The sequence below is a fragment of the Balaenoptera acutorostrata genome, chromosome 11, assembly GCF_949987535.1.
Source record: "Balaenoptera acutorostrata chromosome 11, mBalAcu1.1, whole genome shotgun sequence".
NCBI lineage: Eukaryota > Metazoa > Chordata > Mammalia > Artiodactyla > Balaenopteridae > Balaenoptera > Balaenoptera acutorostrata.
The window spans coordinates 103,487,414-103,504,321 of NC_080074.1; the positions used below are offsets into that span (position 1 = coordinate 103,487,414).

At 52.2% G+C, this 16,908-nt stretch overlaps 1 protein-coding gene across 5 annotated transcripts in view; it reads left to right on the forward strand.

Moving 5' to 3' along the window:
- Nucleotides 1–16,908, forward strand: part of CRACR2A (calcium release activated channel regulator 2A) — a 113,585-nt gene that overhangs the window by 77,204 nt on the left and 19,473 nt on the right. For all 5 annotated transcript variants that reach the window (XM_007170218.2, XM_057556481.1, XM_057556484.1 and 2 more), the window contains 6 exons: nt 118–213; nt 1,594–1,781; nt 7,124–7,195; nt 10,848–10,893; nt 12,902–13,008; nt 16,469–16,787. In XM_007170218.2, the coding sequence (XP_007170280.2) occupies nt 118–213; nt 1,594–1,781; nt 7,124–7,195; nt 10,848–10,893; nt 12,902–13,008; nt 16,469–16,787 (828 nt within the window). The remainder of the gene's footprint in view (nt 1–117; nt 214–1,593; nt 1,782–7,123; nt 7,196–10,847; nt 10,894–12,901; nt 13,009–16,468; nt 16,788–16,908) is intronic.

A 16,908-nucleotide genomic window follows, 5' to 3' on the forward strand; every position in this document is an offset into this window, starting at 1 on the left:
AGACCCCAAAGGATGGGCGGGCCCCTCCCTGCTATTGAGCAGGTTCAAGGTGGGGAAAAAAAAAATCTCCGTCCCGGTGCATCTGGGTCTCACGTGTCCTTCTTCCTGGCTTGGCAGGACACGAAGAGGCTCCAGGTCTGCAGTCAGGAGCTGGAACAGAGGCTGTTCTCCAAGGAGCAGGAGCTGGAGCAGCTCATTCAGAAGCAGAGGCGGGTCTGTTCTTGTCCGTGTCCTCGGAGCACCTGCTTTTCACTCCATCCTCTCCTCTGGCACCTGCCCACTTCCCCTGCCATTCACTTAAGGACTCTGTTTTCTTAAATCTGAGAAGAACCATTTAGTTGTACAAAAGAGAGCATTTGAAATCACAGGTGATCCCAAGATAAAGCCTTTACTCTCCTACGCCTGGTGTTTAACTTGGAAAAATTGCCAAGAATTCTCCCAAGTATCCTCCGCAGACATCGTGGTATAATTATGCCCAGGAGCCACCAGAATGCCAAAACGTTACTTTGTTTCCTGCATCCTGTGTGAGAGATAAGGGGGATGCTGCGGTACGGAGGTCACACACACTGGTATCAGAGGGGAGGCTGCAGATCGTGATGTCTTCCTGCCAGGATGGCCAGGGATGCCTCCAGCTGGAACAGCAGGTTGACCAGGACGAAGGTCAATGTGTCCATCCCCTGTCTTCCCGTGTGTCCGCACAAGGTGCCTCAGCCTCCTCTGGGACAGTTCCCGTCACCCCGCAGGGTGGATGCAGACACCAGACACACCCCTGCTGCACCTGAGTCCCCAGAGGCAGGCTGGGTGGTGTCCCAGGGTCCATCCGCTGTGGCCGGGAGCGCGTGGCTCAGGACCCCAGGGAGACGGGTTACCTAGGCAAACCTCGCGCTCGCCGCCGCCTCTCCAAAGCAAGGGGCTCGTAGGAGAGAGGCCCGGATGCCACTGGCCTCCTGTTTTGTTTTGTCTGGTGCTGGAAGGCATCCAGCCCTGGACAGACCCGGACACATTGCTTCCATTTGAATAGAGAGGGATATCTTTAGCAGCACATTAAAATACACTTGAAGACACCCCCATGCTAAGGCTGGAGACGGTTCCACTCCTCTGAGTACCCAACCTGTAGATTTTGGTTTCTCTCCTGCAGCAAGACGCTCTCACTGCCAGCTGCCTCCCCCCTCCCCTGCACAGTCTACCTGGCTTCTCCTCCTCTCCCTCCTCCTCACTATTATGCATTAAGTTCTTACCAATTAGATTTATCCCTCCAGTGAATGATTGCCACTCGACTTAATTACTGCATGCTTGCCTGATTACTCAGGGACCTCTTGAGAATCACCCAAAATTCCTTGTTGTTGCTTCCTCCTTCTCTTACTGGCCACGTTCATTAAACTGAATTTATTCTTCCTGCCTCCAGAAGCGTGTATGTGTGCATCAAGGGGCACAACAAAGCTGACTGAGGCTTGAGGGCCGTGAGGGGCAGTAGCATGGATTCCCGCCCACCGAGTGGAGGAAGCAGGGCGCGGCTGGGAAAGGCCAGCCTGATGGGGGGGGGTGGTGCTTGCTCATCGCTCCCCTCTGCACAACGCCCCCGTTCCTTTCCAGCTGGAAGGCCAGTGCACCGCCCTGCACGACGACAAGCACGAAACCAAGGCTGAGAACACCAAGCTGAAGCTCACCAACCAGGAGCTGGCCCGGGAGTTGGAGCGGACGTCCTGGGAGCTGCAGGACGCCCAGCAGCAGCTGGAAAGCCTCCAGCAAGAGGCCCGAAAACTTCACCAGGAGAAGGAGATGTGAGTGTCACCCTTGTGCCCTCCAGATCCGTCCCCTGCTGTGAGCGTGTCAGCCCGCCCCCCAGACCCTTCTCCTTGCTCATAACATGGGGATGGGGCTCCTTGGTCCCTGGGACCTCTTCTAACCTTCTAGGGTTCTGAGACTATGAAGCAGACCAGTTCTGCGCCAAGCACTACCTAGGATTGACAAGAAACGTACAGCCTCGTTCTCAGAACATTTATTATGTGATTAGAAAGACGTTATCCAACCAACAAATAGGAGGCAGTCTGGGGGAAGATCCTGAGTGAGTGGAAAGACCAGACATTGCCTGTCATGGTTCAGAGACCTGGGAGAACAGGGTGGGCCAGGAAGACTTCCGAGGTCAGCATGTAGTTCGACAGGGCGTGCGACAGTGCCCTGGACGCTTCACCCCAGCTCTGCCCATTTTTTTCCTTCCTCTTTTTCCTTCCTTTTTCAGCCTTCCTCTGTGTGGGCAGCCCCACATCTTTGGGGACTGGTTTGCTGATAAACTACTTTAGGTGTCCAGCCATTGGGTTCAGCTTGCTGGGTGAAGGTGCCCCTGGGACCAGTCCAGGGCTGGGTCTGCACCTGAGCCAGAGAAGTCACTGAGGAATCGGTCTCAGGAGTGTTGGGCTTTGAGAACAAGGGCTCTCTGAGGCCCCGGAATCTCACTTGCTTATCTGTTCATCCATGTACCAGGGCATTCATTGGCGGATTCACCTCAGCAACATTTGTTGAAAGCTACTCAGTGCTTTCAACATTGTCCTGGGCACTTTTTATGTCGAAAATCTGACATTATCTCATTTGAACTTCTCAGCATCCTGTTGTGCCAGATACTGTTGTTATCCGCTCTAATTTATGGATGAGGAAACTGAGGGTCAGAGGTGTTAAGTACCTGTCCCGAGACGCTTAGAGGGTCAGAGGTGTTAAGCACCTGTCCCGAGACGCTAAGAGGGTCAGAGGTGTTAAGCACCTGTCCCGAGACGCTAAGAGGGTCAGCGGTGTTAAGCACCTGTCCCGAGACGCTAAGAGGGTCAGAGGTGTTAAGCACCTGTCCCGAGACGCTAAGAGGGTCAGAGGTGTTAAGCACCTGTCCCGAGACGCTAAGAGGGTCAGCGGTGTTAAGCACCTGTCCCGAGACGCTAAGCGGGTCAGAGGTGTTAAGTACCTGTCCCGAGACACTAAGCGCTGGACACACGCTGCTGACTCCCCACAGTGACAAATGAATCAGCCGGAAAATCTGTGCCCAGCACTAGGACTGGCTGCCCTTCACTCACTCGCTTGTTCAAGGACTCATGTAGTCATTCTGCAAAACCTGGGTGCCTGGTCCTGGGTGAGATAATGTATAAAGTCTGATTTCCAAAAAAGGGCAGTCTTACCAATGCTTGATGTTTTACGTGTGTTAACTCTCTTTGTTCAAAAGCCCTGACTCTGTCTGACCGCTGGCAAATCGTTGGTGCATCAGCCTAAATCAAATTGTTCTGCTGTCTGGCTCATGTGTGGTGTCCTGTACTGTTTGGGAATGATCTAGAGTGAGAGGGAGGGGATATGTTTGGATTTGGAGTTTTACCCTCGGACGACATCTCCAGTTGAAAAATATATGTCTTCCCAAGCAGCTGACTTAAAGTAAAATCAACCCCTCCATTCCAAGGCTTGGATGCCCGGTGGAAGGACAGGATATTTCATTGTAAACAAGCAAAATCAGTTCCTCCGCATTGAGATCAGGTCAACCAGGCGCTTAACTTTATAAACAGAATTAAGGAGTCAGGCTCTTAAAATTCAATCAAGTCCTGAAAGCAAACATCTGAAAGGCACAGGCCTGAGAACGGCAAATGGAAATGAGCCCCGGAGCAGGGGTAACACATCACAGTGTGAGGATTAAAATCTTTCTGAAGTCTTATCTTAATTAAGCAAGCCAGGGACACAATCTCCGGAGGCTGGGAATTGACAAAGAGGGAAGGAGGGTTAGGAGGGAGAGATAAATGAGTCCAGAACCTTCACGACTTTTTTTTCAATAAGAAGCTTGCAGCAGCGTGTGCAGCCGGGGAACCGGCTGGAGCCCAGGAGAGCGTGTCTCGTCCAGAGAGGCCCGGAGAGAAGGGCAGGGAGAGGCTTAGCTAGTCCTCCGTAGAGCAGGATCCCAGACCAGCAGTACCGACAGGACCTTTGTGCTGGAACCCACCTCTTCATTTCACAAATGAAAAACGGAAGCTCAGAGAGGGGTAGTGAGCAACCCGCACCCACCCAGCTAGTTAGTGTCAGAAAACAAGGTCAGAGCCTCGTCCTCCTGATACCCTGTGCTTCCCCGATGACGTCCAGCTGCCGGATGCTGCTGGGAGGGGGGAGAGTGGGCCTCTAGACCAACAGACCCCGTCCTGTATCAGCTGGAGTTCTGAACGGACAAAATGAATTTTCCTGTTCTCTGAAGATGCCCAAGGAAGGAGAACTAGATTTTAAAATCAGATAAAGAAGGCGCAGTCAAGCAGGGGAGACAATATAAAGACGAAGTTCGGCTGGAAGGCAGTACCTCTGTCTGTTTTGTTAATTAACTTGTATCTGGGGGAGAGGTGGTTTATGACAAGGCAGGAAATGTGGCAGAAAGAGGTGCGCCCCCCACCCCCTGACCCCCAGCCTCCCGCCACCCAGAGAGCGCCAGTCACGGCTCCTTGTGGATCCTTCCAGAGTGTTCTGTACATGTGCGCGCGCACACACGCACACACACACAGACACACAGAGACGCACACACTCACACACAGGCACACACACAGATACACACACACACTCACACACACACAGACACACACAGACGCACACACACACAGGCACACAGATACACACACAGAGACACACACAGAGACACACACACAGATGCACACACACACAGGCACACACAGATGCACACACACACAGGCACACAGATACACACGCAGACACACACACACGCACACACACACATACACAGACACACACAGACACACGCACTCACACATACACAGACACACACAGACACACACACGCGCTCACACACACAGAGACACACAGACGCACACACTCACACACAGGCATACACACAGACACACACACACACACACACACACACACACACACACTTCATTTACAAAGCGACAGCACACTGTTCTACGTTTGCCTGCGTTTTTCACTTGATGGATCCTTTGGAGAACGCTCCATAGTTCTTTCTTTCTCATAAAAACACAGCCAACAGCCCTTCCTTCCCAGCAGCCATAAACCTCTCACCAGTTACTACTGCAAAATGGCAAGTTCTGTTCCTTTCACTTCACCTGTTAGCCAGACATAAACTTGTAGAACATCTAGGTTAGAAGGACTTTCAAGGTCATTTTAGTCAAATATCCAAGTGTCTTTTTTTTGCAGAAATGCTTTTCCATTTGTTAACACAAAAAATCTATCTGAATATACATATGTGTGCATGTTTAGAGAGATGTGTGTCCGCTAGACAAACAGACGTAGGTTTGCACCGATACATACCACGTATGTGTGTGTGTGTGTGTGTGTGTGTGCACCGTGCCAAGGTCCCTGGTGCCTTGTAAGCAGGGCCAGAGGAGGCTTGGAGTGAGGTCCTCTGTGTTGTGGAGGAATTGGCCCCTCGGTCAGACACCGTGAGAACCCGTTAGGTGAGGTCTCCGGTGTGAGTGACCGGCCTCAGCGGGGAAAGCCGTCTGCTTCCGGCTGCCCCAGGAAGAAGCAGGACCCGGGATGGGGGTGGCGGAGCCCCAAAGCGGGACGCAGGCAACCTGCGCTCCCCGGGTACCAGGCTGCGAGCAGACAGCTGCGCTCACCTGGTGCCCATCGGAGCAGAGTCCCGGACGGCGTTTAGGGACCCAGCTTGGATGATGGGGAAGACACTGTTTTCCCTCCAGTTGACATTAAATATAATTGGTAATAAAATGTTGGGAGTTTGCAGCTCTGCAGGAGCCAGAGAAGTTCTGTTGCTTAATAAGCATTGTCTGAGGTGAACTTGGAATTTGAGACAGTCTGTTAACTGTCGCAAATTGACTTTATAATTCTGCTATAAAGGGGAAAACCCCACAGATCCCGCTCAAGGAATCAGGCGATGGCGAGCCTGACGGACGAGTCGTGTGGCCCCAGCAAGCTCGTGGTGTGGTGGATGGGCTGCCCGCGGACCGTCCTCACGCAGCTGAGCCTGTGGACAGTCCAGACAGCCCCGACGGCCCGTGGCAGTGACGCATTTACTAGGCTGTGGCTTGGAAATATGGGACCCTTTGCAGTAAGCTTGGGGGAGATTTAAAATCTCTGAACTGTGGTGCAGAGCACAGAGGGAAGGATGGAAGCAGAACTGTGCAGTTAAGCAAGGTTTATTTTCCAACATCACCCCATTCTGCTTTATTTTTTTCCTTTCTTCTCTGAGTGGTGCTGGATTCCTCCCTAATCCCCCCTCCCCCCTTCCGGCTCTCTTCCTCCCTCCATCCCTGCCATCTTCCCTCCCCGCCCCTCCTTTCGCCCTCTCTCTTTTTTCTCTTCCCACTGCTATTTGTTGACTGCACCTCCAAGCCAGCCACTGTGTCGAGGATACAGATGTAAACAAAGCACACACAGCCCCCTGCCTCGCAGCCTGAGTTGCCCTCCAGCCACCCTCTGTATGTCTCAGCTTCTCTCTCCCCTTTCTCAAAACTCCTATGATTGACACGCTCACACTGTGATGTAAATGACGGATTATGATTGATACATTAAATCTCTGCTTTGTAGGTAGAGATAAGAAATTTTAGTCAAAGAAATGAATGCGCAACAGTGGAAATTCCAGATCTCTGGGAACAGATTGGAGACTGTTGAGGGAAGGTGGGGAAGGAAAGATAGGTCTTCAATAGCTCCTGCAAACAAACTAAACTAGCATGGGGGGGACGGGGGGAGGGAGAAACACCAGCTCTGCACTCACACTCCGAGGTTGGGCTGGAGAAGAGCATTGATTCCGATTCCCTGACCTCTGGTGGGGGCAGTGCAGGACCACTGGGAGCCTGAGAAAACAGTGCAGTCATCATCAAGCTGTATCCTTGGGACAGGGAGTTGAGGGTCTAGATTAGGACTCTGGCTCAGTCCTGGGTTGTCCAGGGAGAGTTATCAAACCTATTTGACTGTGTCTATAAAACAGGGATCATTTCACCTTCCAAACAGGGTGTCTGAGACGATTTGGTGAGACCTGGCTATAAGCCCTGCACAAGGCCGTGCTCTCCAGCGGAAGGCCAGCCCGGGCACCACCTTCCAGGTCCAACTTCATCACTGCCTCGTGCCCTGGTAGCACACCCTCCCCCCCATGTCACTCATCACTGCCGTCTTGCATCCCCTGCAGGGAAGTGTACCGCGTCACGGAGAGTCTGCAGCGGGAGAAGTCAGGGCTCCTGAAACAGCTGGATTTCCTAAGGTGCGTCCGCATCCCAGAGCCTTGGGTGGGAAGGGGCACCCCCAGAGTTTTCCCTGCCTGCTGAGGGAGCACCCACATTTCCCTGGTCCCCAACATACTGTTGGGCAACTGAGCACCGCCTCTCCATTATGTTTGGTCCGTTTACACAGGTGCCCACCCCCCTCTCCAGTTTGTACCTCTGCAGGCAGGCGCTGCCTCCTTCTGCTTGGTGCCTGGCACGGGACTTGCTCAGGTAGGAGGAGAACTGAATTCATGGAGCATCTAGTCCATGCCAGATGTAGTATCTCCTTCATCTTCAACAAAACCTGGGAAGTAGGGCAGCTGTTAATACAGGGGTTAGCCATCAAGGAAGCTGATATCAGAGAGAGGGAGTAATTTACCAGAGTGACCCAGACGCTCGCTGCCAGGGCCGGCACTGAGTCCACAGCTGGCTGATGATCTTTCTTCTGCCGTATTCTGTTCGTGTTTGTTGAATGAGTAAATGAATCACAAACAGAGCAGCAAGAAGGGCGTCAGGAGTGTCCTCAGCCTGTTAAGCTACCTGTAAATTCAAAGCTCATTGGTTTGGTTTGGATTATCCCCCCAAAAAAACAACCAAACCCAAACGGGTGTGGGGAAAGATGGAATGTTCAGTTTCGTCTCTGAGGTTTCTAAGTTACTATACTTGCTGCCTGTCAAACACTTCTTGGGGAATAGTGATGGAATTTGGGGCCTGATTTTTAAAGTGCGGGTGGGTTTGAATTGGGTACCTTTGGAAGGTTTTTAGGTTTTGTTTGGTTTTTTTTTTAATTTGAAAGCAAGGTAAGATCACTGCATCTGGCATCTTTGATGCCAGCAAATAGAAAAGTTCTTCAAACTGAATACATTTCAGATTTGTTTCCTTCAAGATGTGATTCCAAAGGCCGGGGAGATGGAAGTGGTTCTTAGTGGCCAAGTTCTAATCCCTGTGAGAGAAGGTCTGGATTCTCAGGAAGGCTTTAGTGAAGGCAGAGAATAAGATGTACAAGAACGAGTTTGGTTGGGTTTTTTCGCTTTTTCTATTGTACTTAGAAAAAAATACAGGGGCAGATTCAGTGTGAAGGCGCAGGGGAGTTTGGCAAGGCAGCACTCTGCCAACACTTGTGGGTCTTTTTCGTGGAGACCAGCGTCTGTGCAGAATCCCAGCCTGAACCTTGCTGTGTGGTCCCTGAGCCAGCTGGGGAGGGCCCGGATGTGGCGGGACAGCCTATGGCAGACTCTTCCTCCGCAGTGAGATCTCCGGGTGGAGACAGAGAGCCGGGGGAAACGGGCATCAGGGAGAGAGAGAGAGCTGGGAGCAGGTGGGGTGGGAGGACAGCGGGAATGGGGGGGGCAATTGGGACCACGGCCGGGGTGTGACCCAGTGGCGAGGGGCTGCCGTCCTAAGGGAAATGGGGGCACAGGAAGCAGTTTCAGGGCGCTTGGTAGGAACGTGCACTTTGGAGCTGGAGCTGGTTCCAGACTCAGCCCTGCCCCTCATCACCTGTGCGACCTTGAGCAGTTGTCCACCACCTGGACATGCCTGTGTCACAGGCTTCCTGGGAGAATTGGCTGACTGGTGCGCAGCCGTCGCTGCAGGGCAGTGCCATGAAGGACGGAGGACACACGTACAGAGCAGAACATTCCCTTGCCTATCGGAGCCTCTGCACGGAGATGCTCCAGGAGACAAGAGACGAAGGCGTGGCTCCCCGGGGCTCCCCAAGTCCTCACCCGGGTGCAAGGCTGCTGACGCCACTGCCCACAGAGGGAGGGTCCTTGTGGCAGGAGGAGCTCCCTTCGCTCAGGGTTTATAAGATACCCTCCCCGCACCCCGTTACTGCCCCCACGAGCTTGTCCTGAGGCCCTGGCTGAGTGCCTGCCTGCCCATCAGATGTGTAACTGGTCCAAAACAACCCCACACGTGTTCCTGCTGTTTCCTGCAGGACCTGGGGACCGAGGCCGTTACCCCAGCCCGCCTCTGGTCTAACACGCAGGGTGCATGCAGCACACGTAGCCGAGTGCCTGCACACAGTAGGCACCAGAGCACGGCCGCATTGCAATGACAAGGGCCAGACCGCCGCCGTGCCCTCTCTTCCCCTTCAAAAGTGCTGCTGGTTCTGAGGCCACTGGCCGGGAGAGTCAGAGGGTCAGAGAGTCACAAAACTGGAAAGCACCCCGAAGCCACCTGGCCATCCCCTTAACCTCACGCTTTGGTACATAAAGTTCCCACCGTAACCTCGAGTGCATTCTGCGGTTGCACCGCGTCCCCAAGGCCACTCAGTCCCCCACTGAAGCCCTAACGCCTCTTCCCCATCCTCACGGCAGCCAGCGCCATCCTGAGACCTTCCCCCTGTGCTCCGCCCCCCACCTCTGCCTTCACTGCTAGCCAAGGCCAGCCCCCAGCTCGTGCTCTGGAACTAGATCCCACCTTCCTCAAGGGCTACTCCCATCTTTCTTCTCTCTCTCGTCTATTGTCAGTTTTTTCTCTTTGGGAGAGATGGACAAATGTGCTAGAATATTTCTTGTCTAATATCTCTTGTCTCCACCGGCCCATCCAGCTACTTCCCATTTCTTTCATCACTTTCAACAGAACTTTCCGAAGAGTTGTTTCCATTTACACTCGGCCGTCTCCATTTCCCAGCCTCACATTCTCAACCCTCCACCAGGCTTTTTCTCCCACTATTCCACCGAACCTGGAACCAATGACCTCCATGTTGCTTAAAATATGGGCCAGTTCTCAGGGCCCCATCCCCCAGCACATCACTCTTAGCACAGCGTTTCTAGGACTCCTTTTAAATCTTGAGTCAGGTCAGGACACTCCTCGGCCAAAGCCCACCCCCCATGGCTTCATATCTCATTGGGATAAATTCAAAGTTCTGACAATGGCCCACAGGCAGGGGATGGCAGATCCCCACCTCCCCCATCTTTCCTCTGACCTCACCCTGAGCATCCGCTCCCTCGTCTCCGTTCCCCTGGATGCACACCACGTGTCTCCCAACCCCAGGCCCTGCCCTTGCTGTTCCCTCTGCCTGTGATGCTCTTCCTCATCCCTGCTGGGCTCTCCCCTCCCCACCCCTTAAGCCTCTGCTCAGATGCCACCTCCTCAGTGAGGTCTTCCCTGACCACCCTCCATCTCTGGCCCTCTTTATGCCACTTCTTCCCCACTTTATTTTTCTCAATAGCAATGAAATACAAATGCCCTGGGGGCAGGAACTTTTTCTCCCATTCCTTGGCGTAGCCCTGGCAGCTGGAGCCGTGCCCGGCACACACGGCGGGCTCAGGGAGACACGTGTGGCATGCAGGCACGCATGAATGAAAGGTTTAGAGAAGGGGGGGCAACAGCAAGTTCAAGGCGGAGCTGGAACACCTGGTCAGCTCTGTGGAAGGCTCCCTTAGTGATCAGATGGACCAGTGCAGGGTCCTGAAGGGCCCTGGGTGTCACAAGGCCATTCTGTCTATCCCCCTGCCTCTGACCTGACTTACACACAATTACCCTCTGCCCTTAGCCACAATCCCTAAGGAAAGTGGTTCCACGCCCTCCCCGGGCCTTCCATGCCTGGCCTTCCTCTGTACCCATCTGACCGTCAAACCAATGCTATTGGGTCTGTTGACTGCAAGCCCCATGTTTGAATAGATTCCCCTTTTCCATCCACAGGGAAAGGAACAAGCATCTTCGGGATGAACGGGACATATGTTTTCAGGTAATTGGCCAGTGCCCCCTCCCCTGGGGGAAGACAAAGACTGGGGTCCAGTGGCAGCCAGACCTGCGCTGGGACTGGCCCAAGAAGATCCTGAGGCTTGGAATCTGGTCACTCCTTTGTGTGGGCAGGACGGTGGCATAAGATTTTTTGAAAATAGTCAAAATTCAGGTTGACCTATAGGGTCATAGTGTGTTAATTTTCCGTGAAGTGACACACTTTCCCCTTGGCATCACGAGACTGGGATACTTGGGAGGGTCCCCCATTTCTTGGATGTAGAAATGATCCTTCCATCCACGAGACGGTGCAGTTGAAACAGCACCATCGCTTTTAAACCAGAATGCTCAGTTTTTTTCTTCATTAACATTTTGATCTCTTGATGAAAAATTTTCATTTTTACACTGTCGTAGAAAGAATTTAAAATGTATATTTCACCATTTACATAGTTGATTTTATGTACAATTGTTTTTACCCTATGGGGACTCATGCTTCTCTGAACCTGAGTGCCACACTTACATACTTTCCCAAATAGCACGAAAATCCTGTATTTATTTAAAGAATTTCACTTCCGGCTGCATTAAACAGAATCTAGGATTTCTCATTCCCCTAACATCCTCCCCTTTAGACAGTAGCTGTGGAAGCTCTGAAGGGAAGAAAAAGGCGGGCAGGATGGATTGATGTGACAGTCTGATTATCAGGATTATCGCACCATGAATTTCACGTGTGTCCTCAGGCAAATCATCAGCCTCCTTGGACCATGACCCCAATCATCACATGAGGAAAGAGAATCTCTATCCTTTTCTCCATATTGTAGGGATTTTTGTGTATGTGAAAAACTCTTGGAAAGGAAGGTCTTGCGCTGGACCCTCAGCTGTTCAGTGCCCTAAATGCGGTCAGTACACGGCAGCTAGTTTGCCCCAGATTCGGTGCAACCTAGTTTATAAGTGCAAATCCTTTAGGGACCTTGTACATCACAATGTCTTTTCTACTACTGGCTGTCAGCAACATGTCTCTGCCACCCACCTGTGTGTACTATCAGAGGAAGACTTAAGCCTACACATGTTTGTTTGATGGTGGTAATGGTTATAATTGTTTAAGAAGTAACACTGAATTTGTTTTAAAACTTCCTAACAAATGTCACCTTAATCCCTTGACCTCGCTTCCCTTCACCTGCCAAACTCATTCTGCTTTGAGAAGGGAATGGAATGAAGGGAATAAGAACCCTCGTGGGGAATAGAAGAAAGAGGGATAAAATCATGTTTATGCCGAATCACGATTAAAGATTAATTTGGGATGACGGCCATACCTTCGGGGGCCCTGGGAGCACTGCAACCCCTCTTGTTTCAGGAAGGATCCCCAGGAACCATGGGGCTGGCTGGTTTATGAGAGATTCTTCCTGTGATCTAACCCCCCCCGCCCCCCCTTATCTGGAAGACATCTGTCAGGGGGAACCCTGGCGAGGCAGGTGTAAGCCCCCCACTCCTCCCAGTCTCTCCATTGCAGATACGGGAGCAATTTACCTACAGCCAGCCTACTTCCACGAAAGATCTGAAATACCCTGTCCTAGCTTCGTAGCTGTGGACAAGGCACTGGGTTCATTGATCCTCCTATCTGGGGGTTTGGAAATAAAGAGGGATTGAAGCCCCACTGAAGAGTGTGTGTGATTTAAAGATGCACAGAATTTTTTCTGCCCATAAATATTTTTCCTATGCATCCCACATTTAGCTTGTCCTCTTGCAAATTATCACTACTCCTGGGAAGGGTAACCTGGCAGACCCCAGGCTCGAAACTTTGATTAGCTTATTAGACGGGAGATGGAGGAATTATGGTGAGAGATGACAGCAAAAGGAAAGAGTGGGTGAAGGCTAGCTGGGAGCCCAGGCCATCACTTGCTTCCTTTAGAGTTTTATTTCAAGCCTGAACAATGAGGTGGGGAAATTGAGCCCTTTTCTGCTCCAACGTTGGGACAAATCAGTAGGCGCGGATCTGAGGGCATTTTGTGTTTCTACAGAAAGACAAGGCAACCAAGGCAAACACAGCTGCTTCCAAGGCGAGCCAGAAGCAGCGATCTGGCTCTGTGATCGGCCAGTACGTGGATGGCAGAGGGGTGCGCAGAAGGTAAGGCGTCCCCGATGGGCTCCTTCATTGCCTGTTCCTTGGTCTTGCAAGGTTGGGAGCAGGCTCTGAGCCCAAGCTGAGTGCAGATTGGCCCTGGCGGGAAGCCTGGGGTCAGCCACTGTCGCTCCCCCTGAAGCTTGGAGGACGCGTGCTTTCCTGCTCTGACATCTAGGTGCAGGGCAAGCACTTAGGACAGGCCGTTGTCTCCTGACGCCGCCTCAGGTTCCTGCCAGGGAGCGCTGAAGAGGGGCTGCAGATCAGCAGAGGGACAGAGTGGGTGGGAGGAGGAGGGGTCAGAGAGAGGGAGGGAGTGCATGCTGGGCCGGGCTCTGCTGTCTGTTGAGCAGAATGGATGCTCTCGGTTTTCCAGGGACAGGAATGCGTGAGTCTGAAGGGTAATTAGAGTGTAGTACGGAATCTCCAATCGTTGAAGTCCTTTACAGATGAGAATGGGGCCTGTACCTGACAGACTCCTTTCAATAATTCATATTTAATTAACTCAGGGATAACATGCTTGGTTGTTGTTGGACAGCACACGATTGCATTTAAGTCCCCAGAGGGGTGGCCCATTGCTCCCCGAAGGAGGCTCGCCAGCCTCCCGCCCGTACCCCTGCCCTGTCTTCTCTGGGGCGCGTGCTTCATCCCATGGATGGCCACAGAGAGGTGGAGGCTGCCAGATCCCCAAGTATCAAACCCGGGACAAAGTGTGTGAATTTGCTCATCCGGGAGACCCTGAGGACAGCAAGCATGACATAGACAGGTATGCCAAGCGGAGGTGACCTGGGGATGTCGATCCACTGATGGATCAAGACCTTGCACCTGACCATCATGGATTCCTCTTCTAAATAGCTGAACCAGGAGACACAACATGGGAGCCAAATTCCTGCAGCAACAGTTCACCTGTTGGTTCCTCGGAATGGAATATGTGCTTCCAACAAGCAGAGACCGATTGCCTACTCTGTACCTGACATTCTCTGAGTTCTGTGAAGCCTCCAAATATCAATTAGACACGAGTCCTGCCCTTAATATCCATTATTGAGTGCCTGCTGTGTGCAAGACTCAGTGCCGTGTGCTGGGGACACAGGGTGAACAAAATAGACCCCACCTCTGCTTTCATGGAGCTTATAATTGTGTGGAGGAAACAGACGATAATTGATGAGTAATCGATAAATTGCAAACCCCGAATTCCCATGCAGACTTTGTCAGAGGTGACTGCTCTCTGCTCCTGGTACATAGCATTTGGTGGCAAAACCGAAAAGGAGCTTAGTCATACTAAGCGGAAGGTATTCCAGAACGTAATAGTGCTTGAGAATTTCCCAAGTAAGAAGCTTTTGCCAAGAAACGCTTCATTTAGGGTCATTTCTTTGTCCATTTCTTTTCTAGTTGCAAGGCCTTTGAAAAGCCATGCTCTGCATCTGTGCGTGTGCATACTTGCTCACAACACGTGCTCACACGTGTGCACTCGTGTGTGTGAGCAGAGTGAAAGCAGATGGGAACACTAATTGTGTGCTAAAGTGGCTAGGCACTTAGTAGGCTCGTGAGAATGTAGAAGAAATTTGTTGGAAAGATGACAGTCAGTTTCTGTAAAACGCTGACTTTATAAATAAGTGTAACAGTCCTTGAATTGCTACAAATCCTTTATTTTATATCAAGGGATCCAAACTAAGTCAGCACTTTTGTGAGCAAGCACTATACTTTAATTTATCTTTCAGAAGTGTAGAGAGTTCAGAACAGTGATACTCGCATTTTTTTCTCTTTTTTTTCTGTTTTTGGTCCTTAGGGGCCAGAAATGCTAGAAGCCGGGGGACGGGAGTTGGGGCAAAGTGAAGGGGCTTCCCCTGTTCTGCATATTCTGTGTCCTTCGCCCACTTTCGCCTCACCCCCGCATCCTGCTCTATTTTCTAATTCTCGAGTGTGTGTGTGTGTGTGTGTGTTTGTTTCGATTCTGGACTCAAGTTCCTCCCCGTAAAACAATCCTCAGCTTGACTTGTTCGTAAAGGCCTGAGAAGGGGCCGCACCAGGAGGGCCCGTGGGGCCTTTGCTCGCAAACCTTGGGGACACAGCCCGTGCCCTGGACCCACGTCTGGTGCCCGACTGCTGCACACCTCCTGCTGCTGCTCCTTGTTCTGGATGCTCAGGTGCTTCTGGAAGCAAACGTGCACTCAGGCCTCGGAGGCCACTCACTCCTGATCCTAAGGAGGAAGGAAGGAGAAGCGGGTGGAGGGCTTCCTTCCCACCCTGAGCTGGTGGTGGATGCTTGCCGTGCCGGGGTCCCTCCCAGAACAGTGGTCCCCCTCGCCTGCATCCCCGAGGGCTGCTTCCCTGACAGGTCTGGTTTAGGCACTGGCTTACTGGGGAGGTGGGCAGGGCGGAAGGGTGAGGAAACAGGCCTGGAGAGTTGGCGTCTTACCTGGGGACACACAGCTGGTAGGGGCTGGCATGGGACCAGGGCAAAGGCCACCGACTGTTAACCCGGGATGCCTTGTTTCCACATCTGTTATGCTCCTTTCTTCACGCCTTTACTTCTCCTTTGCGGCACTTCCCACAACCTGGAACAGTGTAGCGAGTGCGTCATGACTGCTCTAGCCCTGCTGAGCCAAGCGCTCCACGAGGACGGGCGCTGTGTGCATCTGCTGCTGGCTGTCATTAGCTTAATACCTGGGAGCCAGCATCCCCTTCACCTTCATCATCATCCCCTTCACCTTCATCACCTTCACCTTCACCACCTCTGCCTTCATCATCATCCCCTTCACCTTCATCATCACCTTCACCTTCATCATCATCACCTTCATCATCATCCCCTTCACCTTCATCACCTTCACCTTCATCATTATCCCCTTCACCTTCATCATCACCTTCACCTTCATCATTATCCCCTTCACCTTCATCATCACCTTCACCTTCATCATCATCACCTTCACCTTCATCATCATCCCCTTCACCTTCACCACCTTCGCCTTCATCATCATCCCCTTCACCTTCATCATCACCTTCACCTTCATCACCTTCACCTTCATCATCATCACCTTCATCACCACCTTCATCACCTTTACCTTCACCTTCACCACCTTTGCCTTCATCATCACCTTCATCACCTTCACCTTCATCATCATCCCCTTCACCTTCATCATCACCTTCACCTTCACCACCTTCGCCTTCATCACCTTCACCTTCACCACCTTTGCCTTCAGCATCATCACCTTCATCACCTTCACCTTCATCACCTTCACCTTCACCTTCACCACCTTCACCTTCATCATCACCTTCACCTTCATCTCACCTTCATCATAAGGACATTGAATGAATGAGCTAAGCAATGCTGGGTCTGGTTTTCCCTTTCTTGGCTCCTCTCGGCCCCCAAAAAGTGTGCTCCTCAACTATCTGTTTGTCACAGACCCCCAGCTTCCATTCAGATACATTTTACGATATTCTCCCCAATCTTCATTCTTCTCCAAAACAGCCAGTCAGAGGAGGAAGAAGAAGTGTTTGGCATCCTGAGGAGGAGAAGCTCCCTGGGCCTGAGTGGGTACCCGCTTACAGAAGAGGGGCCAGGGACCGGGGGTCTGGGCCCCCGGCCGCTCCGCAGAATCATCTCCATTGAAGAGGACCCGCTGCCCCAGCTGCTGGGGGGCGGCTTTGAGCAGCCACTGGGCAAATGCCCGGAAGAAGGGGAGGCCTCCGACCAGGGAGTGGAGGGACAAATCGGGCCGTCCCGACCTCTGGGACTCACGCCTGCGTCTCCCCGAGGGCAGCCCGTCGGAAAAGAAACCCTGTCTAAGGTAAGGGTGCATCCCACGCTGGCTTGTAGGTCACTCCGTGCCTTGTTCCTCGAGTGTGAGCCCAAGAGCCCCAAGGCCACTCAGGAAGCCAGACTCAGCAGGCCTGGTGATGCACCAAATT